Source organism: Myotis myotis, unplaced genomic scaffold, assembly GCF_014108235.1.
Source record: "Myotis myotis isolate mMyoMyo1 unplaced genomic scaffold, mMyoMyo1.p scaffold_m19_p_1, whole genome shotgun sequence".
NCBI lineage: Eukaryota > Metazoa > Chordata > Mammalia > Chiroptera > Vespertilionidae > Myotis > Myotis myotis.
In genome coordinates, this window is record NW_023416313.1 from 143,878 (window position 1) to 158,623 (window position 14,746).

The following is a 14,746-nucleotide window of genomic DNA, read 5'->3' on the forward strand; positions in this document are numbered from 1 at the left end:
CTCCCCGACCCCTTGCGGGTCACACGTGCCCAGGGAGTCCTCCGCAGAGCCCCGCCCCGATGCTCCCTCCGGCCACGCCCCCCTCTGGCCCCCGCCCACACTCTGACCACGTCCCCGCCCACGCCCGGCCCCTAGCACCCTCCCCTCTCCTGGAGCCACCGAGCCCCGGCAGAACGCGCCTGCGCCCTTTGGCCACGCCCCTCCCGCCCCCGCTCGGCCCCGCCCCCTCCCGGCTGCCGGGTGGGAGCTGGGCCGCGCAACGCGCATGCTCCAAGCGCGGCGCCCCTGACTCGGCGCTCGGCTCCGCTCGGGCATTTCCGCCTCTTTGTTTTAAACTCCGGTCGGGTTTTTTTCTCCGGCTCTTGGGGGGGACCCGGAGGGAGCGGCGCCCCCTCCCCTCCCGGCGCTGCCCCCGCGTGCGCCCCGCTCGTCCGCAGCCGAGACGGCAGGTCAGTGAGTCCGCGCCCCGCCCGGCCTGGCCCGCGGCGGCGCCCGCCGCTCAGGCCGCGGCCTCGGCCGTGTCCGGGCCCGGGAGGCTCCGAACCCCGGTCCGGCCCGCAGGCCCCCGGAGACCGGACCCCAGGACCCGCCGCCGGGGAGGGCACCGCGGGACCAGCGAACGCTGGGCTCGGGACAGTCGCCGAGAGCGTCCCCCGCGCGATGGGCATCGAGGAGGGTCCGCGACCAGCTCGGGCCACGGGAGTGCGGGACCTGGGACCGGGCAGACCCTGGGACGCGGCCGGACCAGGGTGGGCGGACCCTGGGAGGGGTCGCCTGGGAGGTCTCCACCTCGACCGGCCGTGGGAAGGTCAGGACTCGGGGTACACCCACTCGGAGGTCTGGGACCCCAGATCCAAAAGGCCGGGTCCCGGGACAGTCCTGTGAACCTGGGACCCGAGACAGCCCCTCCCCGAGGCCGGACCCCCGGACGGTCCCAGCAGGCAGGGCTTGAGCCACGTGACAGGCTCTGGGGGTGAACGGGGCCCCACAGGCCCTGAGGAGGTGGGGGTGCCGGGGCAGGACCATGAAGGCCAGACTCTGGGGCGGCCGGGACCCTGATAACAGCTGGGCCTGGAGACAGGCCTCGGCGCGGCCAGGACCCCCGACAAGGGGTGAGAAGTGCCCAGGCCCCACTATTGGGCCATCCGGGCTGCTGGGACCCAAGCCAGGCCCCCAGGAGTTGGGGCCCTGAGACAACACCCAGGGGTGCCCCGAGTCTCCCCAGCCCACTCAACTGGACCCCCGTGCTACGAAGGCCCTGGAGCATCAGGGACCCTGGTTACCTGGGCCCCACAGGTGCACACCCCTCCCTGAGGCCCCGACGTGTGAGCACTGGGCGGCCTGCCGACCTCTGACCTTCAGCGGGTGCCGCCTGGCGGGGCCTCGGAGGCAGGGTTGGGGCCCATCCCCCTGGCACTGGGGATTCAAGAGGGGCTCCTGGTCCGTGCTGGCTCCCAGGCCATCACTGTGCCCACTCCCCAGACCCAGAAAGCTGCCAGCCCCTATTCTCCCAGCCCCTGCGCCTGGGCTGCTGGCCTTGCCTTGGCCCCGTGGTCAGTGCCTGGCACTTTCAACTACTCCTGCCCTCTTCTCCCTCTGGTGGTGTCACCAGACTCACCCCATTCTCCTGGTCGTGGGGATGCACCCGCCCCCATCCTGAGTCTGGAGGTGTTTCCTGTGTCTAGGAGGTTCCGGAGCAGTTTGGGCCTCCGACATGTGTGTATAAGAGCGGGGGAGGGCAGTGGGCAGGAAAGTTGGAGCAGGCCGGGGTGCATGTCGGGTGACTCGGGCACCTTCCCCACTTCAGGAAGGAGACATGTACAGGACCTGGGAGGGGGCCTTTGCCTCCCAAAACCTGTAACTCAGGCCGTCATCTAGAACTTGCCTCTCTGCTCCCTGAATTCGCAAGCGGTGATGAAAAAGCAGGGTGCGCCGAATGCTGCTCCTTGCCTGGGAAGGGCTCCAGAATGTGTCCAGGAGGATCCGGGGGGGCGGCGGGGGCGGGCGGGCGGGGAGCTTAAGAGAAGGGAAGGCCCCGCAGGCAGGGGCCTCGCCCAGCCCCGTGCCCAGCGCTGGCCGCCTGGCGCGAGGTCAGCAGGCGGCACTGGACTGAGGAGTGCGGGAAGGAGCAGCGAGAGCAGGAATACTTGTAGGAAGATTGGTTGCCTTGGGCGGGAGGTGAGATATAAACCTGACCCGCCCGCCTGGGCTCCCAGGAGAGGTACTGGAACTAGTCCGTTCAGTGTTTCATCTCGTGCCCAGTGTCACTTGGTTACTCAGGAGAAAGCGCGTTAGGTGGTCACTTCGGTTTCCTAGGGCCAGGAGGTCCGGGTGAGAAGCCTCTATTTCCAGCTAGAACCACACGCCTTCCTCAGTGCTGACTCTGATTTCTTTTAAACATACACTTCGCTTCATTTGCTCTGCGACGTTTTGGAAAAGGCTGCGATATTTTGTTGGGTTAGGCTCTTTACTTCCCCACTTTTGGATTTTTTCTTCTTTAATTTAAATTCTTTTTTTTTTAAAATATATTTTATTGATTTTTTACAGAGAGAAAGGGAGAGAGATAGAGAGTTAGAAACATCGATGAGAGAGAAACATCGATCAGCTGCCTCCTGCACATCTCCTACTGGGGATGTGCCCGCAACCCAGGTACATGCCCTTGACCGGAATCGAACCTGGGACCTCTCAGTCCGCAGGCCGACGCTCTATCCACTGAGCCAAACCGGTTTCGGCTTTAATTTAAATTCTTTATTGTTTAAAGTATTGCATATGTCTCCTTTTTCCCCATTGACCTTTCCCTGACTGCCCCCACCACCACCACCACACACACACACTTTTGGGTTTTTAAAGGTGTGATCGTGCCGGTGGCTGTATTATTTATATATTGCATCCAGCAAATTACCCTGAAACTTGGTGCCTTGGGAGAGCAGCAGCTACCATCTCGGGTTCTGTGGGCCAGGGGTCTGGGTGCCACTCAGCTGGGTCCCCAGCCCCGCCTCAGGCTGCAGCCAGGGTGCTGGTGGGGAGCTCCACGGGGGGCGGGGGGGGGGTCTGCTTCCAGGCTCACTCATGAGAGGCCAGCTCCCTTCCACGTGGGGCTCCTTTCACGTGGGGCTCCCCATCCGGCAGCTCAGAGGGAGCCAGCTACAGAGCAAGAGGGAGCTAGAAGGAGGCCAGTCTCCATGACCTAATCTTGGCAGTGACATCCATCCCTTTTGCCATATTCTGTCTGTTAGAGGCACAGGGCCCAGCCCACACTTGAGGGGAGGAACTCCACAGGGTGTGAGGACGAGGAGGGGCTGGGGTCACGGGGGACTGGGGGGTGGCTGGGGTCACGGGGGATGAGGAGGGGCTGGGGTCATGAGGGACTAGGAGGGGCTGGGGTCATGGGGGACTAGGGGGGCTGGGGTCACGGAGGACTAGGAGGGGCTGGGGTCACGGGGGACTAGGAGGGGCTGGGATCACGGGGGACTAGGGGGGCTGGGATCATGGGGGACTGCGGGGGCTAGGGTCACGGGGACTAGGGGGGCTGGGGTCACGGGGGACTAGGAGGGGCTGGGATCATGGGAGGCTAGGGGGTGCTGGGGTCCCTGGGGGACTAGGGGGGGCTGGGGTCATGGGGGACTGGGGAGGCTGGGATCATGGGGGACTAGGGGTTCTGGGATCATGGGGGACTGGGGAGGCTGGGGTCAAGGGGACTAGGGGGGCTGGGGTCACGGGGGACTAGGGGGGCTAGGGTCACGGGGACTAGGGGGGGCTGGGGTCACGGGGGACTAGGAGGGGCTGGGATCATGGGGGGCTAGGGGGTGCTGGGGTCCCTGGTGGACTAGGGGGGGCTGGGGTCATGGGGCACTGGGGAGGCTGGGATCATGGGGGACTAGGGGTTCTGGGATCATGGGGGACTGGGGAGGCTGGGGTCACGGGGACTAGGGGGGCTGGGGTGACGGGGGACTAAGGGGGGCTGGGGTCAGGGGGAGGAGGTGGAGCCTGCACTGGCCGGGTGTCAGCTAACACAGGGCCTGCACCTGAGAAGCACCCCAGGGAGATGGGCAGAGCTGCATGCAGAGGGTGTGCTAGGTGTGGTGTCTTCAGGACCGGACGCTGGTGTGATACGTGAGCTGCCGCGGAGGGAGGTGAACTCCAGGTGGGGAAGGAAGGTCTTTAGGGGCTTCCCTGGAGCAGAGCACAAGGCCGGCAGATTGAATCCTGGGCGTGTCAGTGGTTGGGGTCATCGATCGCGTCAGGACAGCGGTACTCGCTGTTTCCAGGTCGTTTCATTCCTGCCAGTGGTTTTGCTCCAACAGCTGTAAACTGGCCTTTGTGAGGAGTTTCTGTGGGATGTGAGATCCCGAAACGCCTTGGGGGTTTGACCCTTGTAGGAAGCAGTGGTTCCAGAGCCCTGTGCAGGCCCAGCTCAGCCGCAGGGCTCCCAGCGCCGGCTGGCCAGGCACAGGCCCATAGGGCCTCCGGAAGACCTGTCTGAGCCCCTCAGGGAGGCATCTGGGGAGGGGATGATCCGTTGGGACTGTGTGATTTCGGTCATAGAGCAAGGTTTGTTGTTGGGCTATACCTTTATTCTTCAATCTACTGAATGGCTGGGTTGGCTATTTCATTTGGAGCTTTGTGTGGCTAATGGTCGGAATAGGATTTGAAGTTGAAAATGCAGCTTCTTTTGCAGCTGAAGTACCTCCTCTCTGTGGTTTGCTGTGGGTGTTGGGGACCGGCCCTCCGGTTGCTGTGCTTCAGAAGATGGAGCCGGTCTCCTTCGGTCCAACAGCTGATAGATCGTTCGCCATGGAGTCTGCCTTTCCTGCCGGCGTGCGCTGCTCCCCACGGAGCTGACGGGGGGCCAGGTGGCAGCGCGGAGAAGGCGTCTCGCGTGGCGAGGGCTACCGCCTTAGACGCATGTTCAGGGCTGTCCGCTGAGTGAAGCGCAGCTTTCCCTGATGGGAACGAAAACTCACCAGTAAACGGGCTCTAAAAGCCGAGGGGGAGGCTGGCGGGATTGGAGGAGGGCGGGCGTCTGGTGTATAAGGTGAATCCAGGGCTGGAGGGTAAGTGGGGTTTTTTGCAAACCTATCAATATTTGTTGGACTTTGCTACATTGACAGCAGATTCCAGATGTTTACAAGAAGTGCGTGAGCAGCAGGCAGCTGCCCGAGGCCTCCCTGAGCCGCTCTGGCGGGTGTGCGGGTCCTGCCAGCTGCTCCGGGGGATTCTCAGCAGGACCTGCCCGTCCCGGTGGAGCTGTTCACTGCTCCTTGGTGACTTCCTTCCCTGCCCCGATCTGACGGCGTCCTGACTCCTGAGCCCGCGGGCTGGCCCCGGCCGCCCACCCGGCCCACGGGAGACCCTGCACAGCCGGTGCCACGTGAGGGCAAGAGGCCCAGCCTCCCTCTTCTCGGATGGCAAATCATGTACCTTACTTTTCTTTCTTCCTTTTTCTCTTTCTTTCTTTTAAATACATGTTTATTGATTTCAGAGAGAAAGAGAGGAGAGAGGGATAGAAACATCAGCGATGAGAGAGACTAATCGATCGGCTGCCTCCTGCACACCCCGCTTTAGGGATAGGCCTGCAGCCGCACGTCCCTGACATATTCGAACCGTGACCTCCTGGTTTAAGGTCGATGCGCAACCACTGAGCCACGCCAGCTGGGCTCATCTTACTCTTCTACCCGTGTTTTATTTGGGGGAACACAGTGGAGAAAAACTGCAAGGGTTATACAGGGAGCACCTCCCCTCCCCCCCCGCCCCCGTCCCCTGCCCCCCGCCAGGTCCAGTCATTGGTTGTCTTGCCACATTCGCTTCATGTCTTTCTCATACTCATTTATTGTTGGATCGTGAGAGGGGCTGCGGCTGACCGTGCATTCGCGAGGGGATTCAGGCAGCAGGGCCAGGAATGGGGTCTCCTCAGATCTGCGGGGCCGCCCTCACACGCGGGGCTAGGGGCACTTTTTCTCGAGTCAGCTAATAGCCTGCTCACCTCCAAATCTCCCGGTGTCTCGAGAGCGTCTTTGGCGGCGATTCTCTCTTCCCGGACACCGGCAGGCTCCCAGCGTGGCCCGGGCCGTGCCCCTTCCTGTCTTTCCGTGTCAGGCTCCCACTGCCCCCGTGTCATCGCTGGCAGACCGCCTGTCGGGTCTCTGGTCTTCACTGGGGTGCTGTCCCGCTGCGCTCTGCACTGGGGAGTGCGGGAGAGGCAGGTGCTTCGTGCTGTGCTGTCGGGTCATGCCGTCCGCGTGGGTATCACTTGGGTTGCACTGCTGCCACACCTGTCAGCCCCCGATTTCCAGGGCCTTGGGGCGGGAGGAGCCTGCCGGGGAGCAAAGGCTGTCAGGACAGCCCTGGAGTCCCGCATAGGAGCCCAGAGCCGGGCCTTTGTCTGGCGACCGACTTACACTGTGTCTCGCTAGAGGCTGAACCCCTGGCCCTCAGCGCAGGAGCGTCAGGGGCCACCCCATCTTTTTCAGGGGCACACCCCAGTCCCACCCGGCGGCTTCGATGCTTTCAGCTGCCTCTGTTCCCGCTGAGTGGGTAGAAAGCGTTTGAAGTTGTTCATGGGAACATGACTTTTGCTGTCGGAAAGTAACTGCCTTTCCTTGCACAGAGATGGGCCTGGCGGGAGGCAGTTACTTTTCCCGGGCTTTTCATCCAGGCGCCTGGCGAGGCCACAGCGATCAGATGGGACGTCTCAGTCCGCCCGGCTGGCCTAAGGCAGTGTCCCAGGCTTCCCGGGTCTGAGGTCCGAGATCCTGGTTCTGGGCGAGGACCCCTCTCACTGTGCTCACTGATCCCGACACGGGACCCCGCCGTGCATCTCAGCCTAATCGCCCCACATTGGGCCGGTGCAGTGCGTACGAGGGTTAGCAGCCTGTCTCTCGTCTCTCTGCCTGGGAGGCTCATCGCCAAGGGGACGTTTTGCAGAGCTGGTGGCCACTGTTTTCCGTGCTTGGGAAACTGGCTCTTCCTTTTGCTAGGAGCTGCCCTGCTTCTAGAAACTGTTGTCTTCGTTTTCTGTGGCTGCGTAACGAATTGCCACACACCGGGTGGCGTAAAACGGCCCCCACTCACTCGCCACAGGTCTGGGCAGCACAGTGGGGCCGGCTCGGGCCACAGAGGTGGAAACGGCGCGTCAGCCGGGGGTGGCTCTGGTCTCGGGCCCTGTCCCTCTCCCTGCGCACTGGCTGGAGCGGGCGCCCTCAGCTCCCAGGGCCCAGTCCTGTGCCCAGGCCGTGGCAGCTGACATGGCGCTGCTCTCTGCCCAGCCAGCAGGGCCCCTCCCTCTGACGGCCCTCTCACCAGCCAGAGAACTCTGCTCCCCAAGGCCTGCCACGGGATCAGGCCACCGGACTCTGCTTTTTTTTTTTTTTTTTTTAATGTATTTTTATTGATTTAGGAGAGGGAGATAGAAACATCATTGATCAGTTACCTCCTGCACGCCCCCTACTGGGGATCAAGCGCACAACCCAGGCACGTGCCCTGACTGGGATTTGAACCGTGACCTCCTGGTTCATAGGTCAGTGCCCAACCATTGAGCCACGCCAGCCAGGCCACTTTTTATTTTTGTTTCTGTTAATCCTCACCTGAGGATATTTTTCCATTGATTTTTAGCGAGAGTGGAAGGGACGTGGGGGAGAGAAACATTCATGTGAGAGAGACACGTTGATTGGTTGCCTCTTGCATGTGCCCCAACCCCGGCCAAGGATCAAGCCTGCCACCAAGGTGCATGCCCTCAACCGGAATTAAGCTGTGACCCTTCAGTCCATGGGCAAGTGATGTACCTACTGAGCCGCACCAGCCAGGGCTATTCTTAATTCTCTACGTTTTTTAAAAACTCAGGAATGGAGCCCTGGCCAGTGGTTCACTGGTTAGAGCACCAGCCAGTGCACCCACTTCGATTCAAGAGTGTGTACCTGGCCCCCGTTGGGGTCCCTACAGAAGGCAACCAATCAGTGTGTCTCCCTCCCATCGATGTCTCCCTCTCTCTCTCTCTCTCTCTCTGTCTCCCTCTCTCCGCCCCCCTTCTCAAAATATCGGGGAGAGATCCTTCAGTGAGGATTAACAACAACAATTGGGATGAATTTCGTCAGGTGATTTTTGTGTGCATTGGGAGAGCTTATCATTTTTCTCCGTTTGGTCACAAATTACATGTGTTTCTTATATTCACTCCTGTACTGGGATCAGCCCGGCTCGTCGGGCAGGACCTGCTGTCCCGAAGGGGCGCGGTGCTCCTCGGCTCTGTCCGCCGCGGGCTCGGTCTGCGATCCCGCCAGCCTGGCCGGTGTGTGCGCTACGGCAGCCCCCGAAGACGTGGTGGGAATTGCCGTCCTTACTGCTGCCCCCGGGAGTTGCCTGAGACGGGGGTCGGGAGAGCCGCTTCCAAGTAGCTACCGAGCTCTCTGGGTTTCTGTGTTTACAGCCTCGACCAGGAATGTATCGGTTTTATACAAATTTGCAACTTTACTGGCACAGACTTGTCCATACTATTCGGCTGTTGCTCACGTGTCACGGTTTTCAGTGAAGCCTCTCGGGCACCCCGCCCCGCCCACTCTGACTCACCTGCCGGCCACCTTCCGACCTTACCTGCCCACTGCGGTTACCGTCACTGCCTCTTCCCCGTGAAGGTGCGGCCCCAGGCACCTGTTCTTATCTGCCGCTGGCAGAGGCCGGCACTGTGACAGCGTAGGGAGCCACAGCCACGCCACCCGTGCTGGGCAGGGGGATGTGGCCGGCACAGCCTTGTGCAAGGGCCCCCAGGCCTGCATCTCCCTCCTGTCTCCCTCCCCTCTGCCTTTTTTTGTGAAACTTAATTGAGCTTCAAAGAGTAGTTAATAAAAGATGCGGTTATGGGAAAGCTTGGCGTGCAGATGATGGAGGCGGGATGTAATGTGAACAGCAGGCTGGCGTTTCTCTGGCCCGTTTCTCTGGCCCGTGGCTCCGCGGCTGGGTTTGTCCTGTTGTTAAGCCCCACGCGCTCAGTGGCGTTAGGGCTGTGACTTCTGTACCTGGTCCTCCCAGAGCCTCGGGCCACTGGCCCAGCGCTGCCTTTTCTTACCCCGCCCCACCTGGCTCCTGGCTGGCGAGGCCCTCGGCCCACTGAGCCTCCCGGGGCCTCTCCCTGGTCCCAAATACACGCTGTGCTGTGGGTGTCTCTAGTCCATCTCCCACAGAGCCCACATCCTCGTCCCTACTGTGCCCCAAACCCAGCCCGGAGCTGCGGGAGGGGCCCCTGGTGCATGTCCCTGGGCGGGTGGCCCCGAGAGACACCCTGCTCATCACACACAAGTTAAATAGCAGCCAGCCATAGTCCGTCCCTCCCGGAGGCCCAGCCTGCCACCAGGTGCCCCTGCAATGCTTCTCCTCCCCCGGAGCTTTCACACCCCCTCCTCCTGCCTCCTGGGGCCCTGCCCCGCGGCCCCCACAGTCCCCCCCCCCCCTCCCCAGCCGCACCTGGTCTCAGTGACACCACAGCCACAGAGACCTCTGTGTCCCTCTAGTCGACCCTGGCCCTTCACTGTCATTAATTCTTGCTTTCCTTTTGGTTCTAAGCAAGGAAGGGAACCGAGGTGTGGGGGCCATTGCAGTGTGGGGGGCACAGTGTGTGGGCCATTGCACAGTGTGGGGGCACATTGGGGGACAGTGTGGGGCACATTGGGGGGTATTGCACAGTGTGGGGGGGCACAGTGGGGGGCAGTGTGTGGGCCATTGCACAGTGGGGGGCACAGTGGGGGGTCAGGCCGGCAGCACCCTGACACCTGCTCTCTGTCTCCACAGGCCCCAGCATGTAGCGGAGGGTCCCGGCCGCCCATCCAGGTGAGAGCAGCGCACGCGGAGGGGCTGTGGGGACCTGGAGCCACAGAAAGGCGGCGCCTTGGGGCTCCTGAGACAGCTGAGAGCTCCGGGCGGCCGACTGTGCATGGAACCACGTGTTCCCCGGCGAGTGCGGTGGGCTCGTCCGCTGTTGGCTACGGACTCGGAACAGCCCAGCAGAACTCGGTGCAGGAGTGCGTCACCCGGGCGTGACTGAGCCGGGCTGTTTCTGTGCAGAAAATGGAAAAGGAGCAGAGGACGGAAGGAAGGCGCGGCGGTGAAGACGCGGAGTGCGGAGCGCGGCAGCCGGGGCGTCTCAGCGGCACAGCCGAGGCCTGAGCGCCCATGCAGAGGGAGCGGCGGACCCAGGCGTCTAGAGGAGGTAATCGTGGGGCGCTCACAGGGATGACGTCATGGGTGGCGCTCACAGGGATGATGGCGTCATGGGTCGGCGCTCACAGGGATGATGGCGTCATGGGGCAGCGCTCACGGGGATGGCTTCATGGGGTGGCGCTCACAGGGATGGCTTCATGGGGTGGCGCTCACGGGGGTGACGTCATGGGGTGGCGCTCACGGGGTGACGTCATGGGGCGGCGCTCACAGGGATGGCGTCATGGGGTGGCGCTCACGGGGTGACGGGGCGGCGCTCACAGGGGTGATGACGTCATGGGGCAGCGCTCACAGGGATGGCGTCATGGGGTGGCGCTCACGGGGGTGATGACGTCATGGGGCGGCGCTCACAGGGATGACGTCATGGGGCGGCACTCACAGGGGTGACGTCATGGGGCGGCGCTCAGGGGTGGCGCTCACAGGGATGACGTCATGGGGCGGCGCTCACAGGGATGGCGTCATGGGGCAGCGCTCACGGGGGTGACGTCATGGGGCGGCGCTCACAGGGGTGATGATGTCATGGGGTGGCGCTCACAGGGATGGCGTCATGGGGCAGCGCTCACAGGGGTGATGTCATGGGGCGGTGCTCACAGGGATGGCGTCATGGGGCAGCGCTCACGGGGGTGACGTCATGGGGCAGCACTCACAGGGGTGATGATGTCATGGGGCGGCGCTCCAGGACTGAGGGTTGCTCCCCACTGAGGCTTCCTGCCTCTGCACTGGACAGCACCTTTGAGAGGCACCGCGAGGTGGGCGCATGGAGTGGGCACAAAACTGCAGCCTCGAGCTGCTGCCCCTGGTCCAGGTGGACAGGCCCCTCCGGTGTCGGTGCCCAGTGCACAGGGTGCTCAGGGCCACCTCTGCCCACTGGTGGTGACAGGAGTCAGGACAGGCGGTCCTGTCTCAGATGCGGAGGTCAGTGGGCACAGGGCCTCCTCTCCAGCCGGGTGGGCGGCCCTTAGGCGGCGCTGCATCCAGGCCCCTGTCCCTCTGGCCTTTTAGGACCTGGTGGTGTAGAAAGTGACCTCCCTCCCTCGGGCTCTCAGCGGGAGTCCCGTCGCGGGCACTGTGTCCCAGGCGATGTCGGAGGCACACCCGCCATCCTCCTGGTCCCCCTGGGCCGCCTGGCACTCAGTAGGTGATGTCTGTGGGGCTCCCCGCCCTGTGCCCCCCTCTCCTTGGTGGCTGCTCGGTGGGGCAGGACTGTGCCTTTAGGCGGGAAGGGGGCCTGGCCCTGGCACAGGTGTGGTGCAGCCTCCGCCCTCTGCACGCCGAGGCTCCTGGAGGGACGTCCTCTGACTTCCTTTCTCTGGACCCTGAGCCTTGATGACATGCACTGGAACGTTTCAGATATTCATTAACGTGTCTTTTCTCTTGCAGAAGCCAAAGATGTTGACCAGAAAGATTAAACTCTGGGACATAAACGCCCACATCACATGCCGTCTGTGCAGCGGGTACCTCATCGACGCGACCACCGTGACCGAGTGTCTGCACACGTGTATGTGAGAGTGTTCTAGAGCCTGGCCTCTGACAGTGTGTGCATGTACACTGTCTGACCACGTGCACACGTGTGCGTGAAAATGTCTAGAACGTGGCCTCTGACGGTTACTAGTCAGCTGTTCTTTGATACTTTGGCTTTTTTTTTAACCAAAAGTTTTAGCTCAAGTACAAGGCAGGACACAGAAGCAGGAATAAAAACGATCTTGAGGATACATCAGAAAAAATGCTTTCAAAATAAAAATACTGTGGTGTTTCCATAGCGACACCATTTCAGGACGCTCCGTCTGGGAAATGCTGTGATTTGATTGAACAGACAACTGTCACGGGGGCTTTACTCCTGACGGGCAGAAGCGCTTGTTTTCTTAAACGTTTACACGGAGGGATCGCTGGCCCCGCCTGATGCGGTCGAATGGAGGGCTCTTGGCTGTTTTTAAGCACAGCCTCACTGGCTAGCAGACGGCATGGTTCCCTGGAGATGCAGTTTCAGGGCATGGCAGGCAGGATCTCAAACCACAACGAACCCTGTAATACCTGCACATATACTTTCTCTAACTTTTTAAATTGACTTCAGAGTGAGGAAGAGGGAGAGAGACATCGTGTGAGACAGAAACATCAATTGCTTGCCTCCCATATGCTCCCTGACCAGCACATGCCCTTGGCCAGGAATCGAACCTGCAGCCTCTTGGTGCACGGACGACGCGCCAACTGAGCCACCCAGCCAGGCCTGTAACTTTTTCATCCTGTGTTTTTCACTTGAGAAAGTAAAATATTTTCCAATCTTAAGAGTTTTTCATTTAAAGTGAGCTGTATTTGTAGATAATGGGGGTATAATTTATGTTGTTTTTACTGGATTTCTGATGCACAAAAGCAGTCCTGTGAACTCTCAGGCCAGCATAGCACTAGACCGCTAGCCCGAGTGAGACCGAGCGCGAGTGAGACCGAGCCCAGCGCTTTCCCCGCTCTGGCCTCTGCTGCTCCTCCCCTCCTCACGAGGCAGCAGGGGTGCGGCTGACAGCGCCGGGTTTGGGGGGGGGGAGCGGGGCCCGGGCGGCCCGGGTAACTCTGCCTCTGCCCGCAGTCTGCCGGAGCTGCCTGGTCAAGTACCTGGAGGAGAACAACACCTGTCCCACCTGCAGGATCGTCATCCACCAGAGCCACCCGCTGCAGTACATCGGGTGAGCGCCCCGGTGGGCCAGCTGGGGTCACGGGACTTCAGGGCTGCTGTCCACGGGACTGAGAAGTCCAGCAGGCATGAACTCGGGCCGCGGGGGGACTTGCCCAGAGGGAACTCGGGCCACGGGACGCCTTTCTGAGGGGAACTCGGGCCATAGGAGGCCTTGCCTAGAGGGAACTCGGGCCATGGGAGGGGACTCGGGCCACGGGAGGCCTTGCCTAGAGGGAACTCGGGCCACAGGAGGGGACTCGGGCCACGGGAGACCTTGCCTAGAGGGAACTTGGGCCACGGGAGGGAACTTGGGCCACGGGAGGCCTTGCTGGGAGGGAACTCAGGCCACGGGAGGGCTTGCCGGGAGGGAACTCAGGCCACGGGAGGGAACTCGGGCCACGGGAGGCCTTGCCTAGAGGGAACTCAGGCCACGGGAGGGAACTCGGGCCACGGGAGGGCTTGCCGGGAGGGAACTCAGGCCACGGGAGGGAACTCGGGCCACGGGAGGCCTTGCCTAGAGGGAACTCAGGCCACGGGAGGGAACTCGGGCCACGGGAGGGCTTGCCGGGGGGGGAACTCAGGCCACGGGAGGGAACTCAGGCCACAGGAGGCCTTGCCTAGAGGGAACTCGGGCCACGGGAGGGAACTCGGGCCACCGGAGGCCTTGCCTAGAGAGAACTCGGGCCACGGGAGGGAACTCGGGCCACGGGAGGCCTTGCCTAGAGGGAACTCAGGCCACGGGAGGCCTTGCCTAGAGGGAACTCGGGCCACGGGAGGGGACTCGGGCCACGGGAGGCCTTGCCTAGAGGGAACTCGGGCCACGGGAGGGGACTCGGGCCACGGGAGGCCTTGCCTAGAGGGAACTCAGGCCACGGGAGGGAACTCGGGCCACGGGAGGCCTTGCAGAGAAGTGTGAGAGGCGAGGCGATCCTGTTGGCTAACCCGTGCTGCTCTCCCTACAGGCATGACAGGACCATGCAGGACATCGTGTACAAGCTGGTGCCAGGCCTACAGGAAGGTGCGTGTGGGTGCCCCCTCCCGTCCCCGGGTGCCTCTCCCCACAGTGGGCGGGGCAGGGCGGGGATGGACATGAGGCCCCTCCTGGCAGAACCGCCATCTGTCCCTGCTCTGAACTCACTGGCATCTCCCGCTGGTCTCCTCCATCGTCTGTCCCTTGTCTGCACCCTCAGCCCGGAAGCCCTGGTGTGGGCGTCGTGCGGCCAGCGCTGTCTGGGCTGTGGGGGCACAGCTGGCATGGGTGCCAGTCAGTGTAACTGTACTTACAGAATTAAAAAGAAACGCCCTGTACTACACCCATCCTGAAAGTGGGAGTGGCTGTTCTTTCAAAAGTTCTGCGTAGCCCTGGCCGGTTTGGCTCAATGGATAGAGCCTCAGCCTGTGGACTGAAGGGTCCCGGGTTCGATTCCGGTCAAGGGCACAGGCCTGGGTTGTGGGCTCGATCCCGAGTGGGGGGGGTGTGTAGGAGGCAGCTGATCCATGATTCTCACTTATCATTGATGTTTCTATCTCTCCCTTTTTCTTCCTCTCTGAAATCAATAAAAATAAGTTAAAAAAAAAAGTTCTGCGCAGTGCTCAAGACTGAGACTGTCCCCACCTTTGTCGGGGTGGGGACGAGCTCCGTTCCACACGGGCAGCAGGCGGGCGCTACCTGCTGGCGAGACTTGGGTGCCCTCCACGGTGAGGCTGGTAGGGAGTCCGGAGAGGGTTATAGTTTAAGATTCAGCTCCTGCCTTAGGTCGGTAGACAGCGTCTGGGCTTTAACCTGTAACTCGGGTGTTAAAGCCCTTTCTGTCCCGCATGCAGCCGTGTAGGCGGGACTGAAACGCCTGACGCGTGTAGGCGGGAGCAGCGTTAGTCCTG

The 14,746-nt window shown here is 62.0% G+C and overlaps 1 protein-coding gene across 3 annotated transcripts in view; it reads left to right on the forward strand.

Annotated features, from left to right (window-relative positions):
- The first annotated feature begins 250 nt into the window (after positions 1–250).
- Positions 251–14,746, forward strand: part of PCGF3 (polycomb group ring finger 3) — a 32,352-nt gene continuing 17,856 nt past the window's right edge. The window contains exons 1-6 of one of the 3 annotated variants that reach the window (XM_036326199.1): positions 251–449; positions 9,775–9,813; positions 10,048–10,192; positions 11,581–11,698; positions 12,779–12,875; positions 13,828–13,883. In XM_036326199.1, the coding sequence (XP_036182092.1) occupies positions 11,590–11,698; positions 12,779–12,875; positions 13,828–13,883 (262 nt within the window). In that variant the 5' untranslated portion in view covers positions 251–449; positions 9,775–9,813; positions 10,048–10,192; positions 11,581–11,589. Of the gene's footprint in view, positions 450–9,774; positions 9,814–10,047; positions 10,193–11,200; positions 11,335–11,580; positions 11,699–12,778; positions 12,876–13,827; positions 13,884–14,746 lie in introns of those variants that run through there. The other 2 variants (XM_036326188.1, XM_036326209.1) reach the window with 2 other exon arrangements.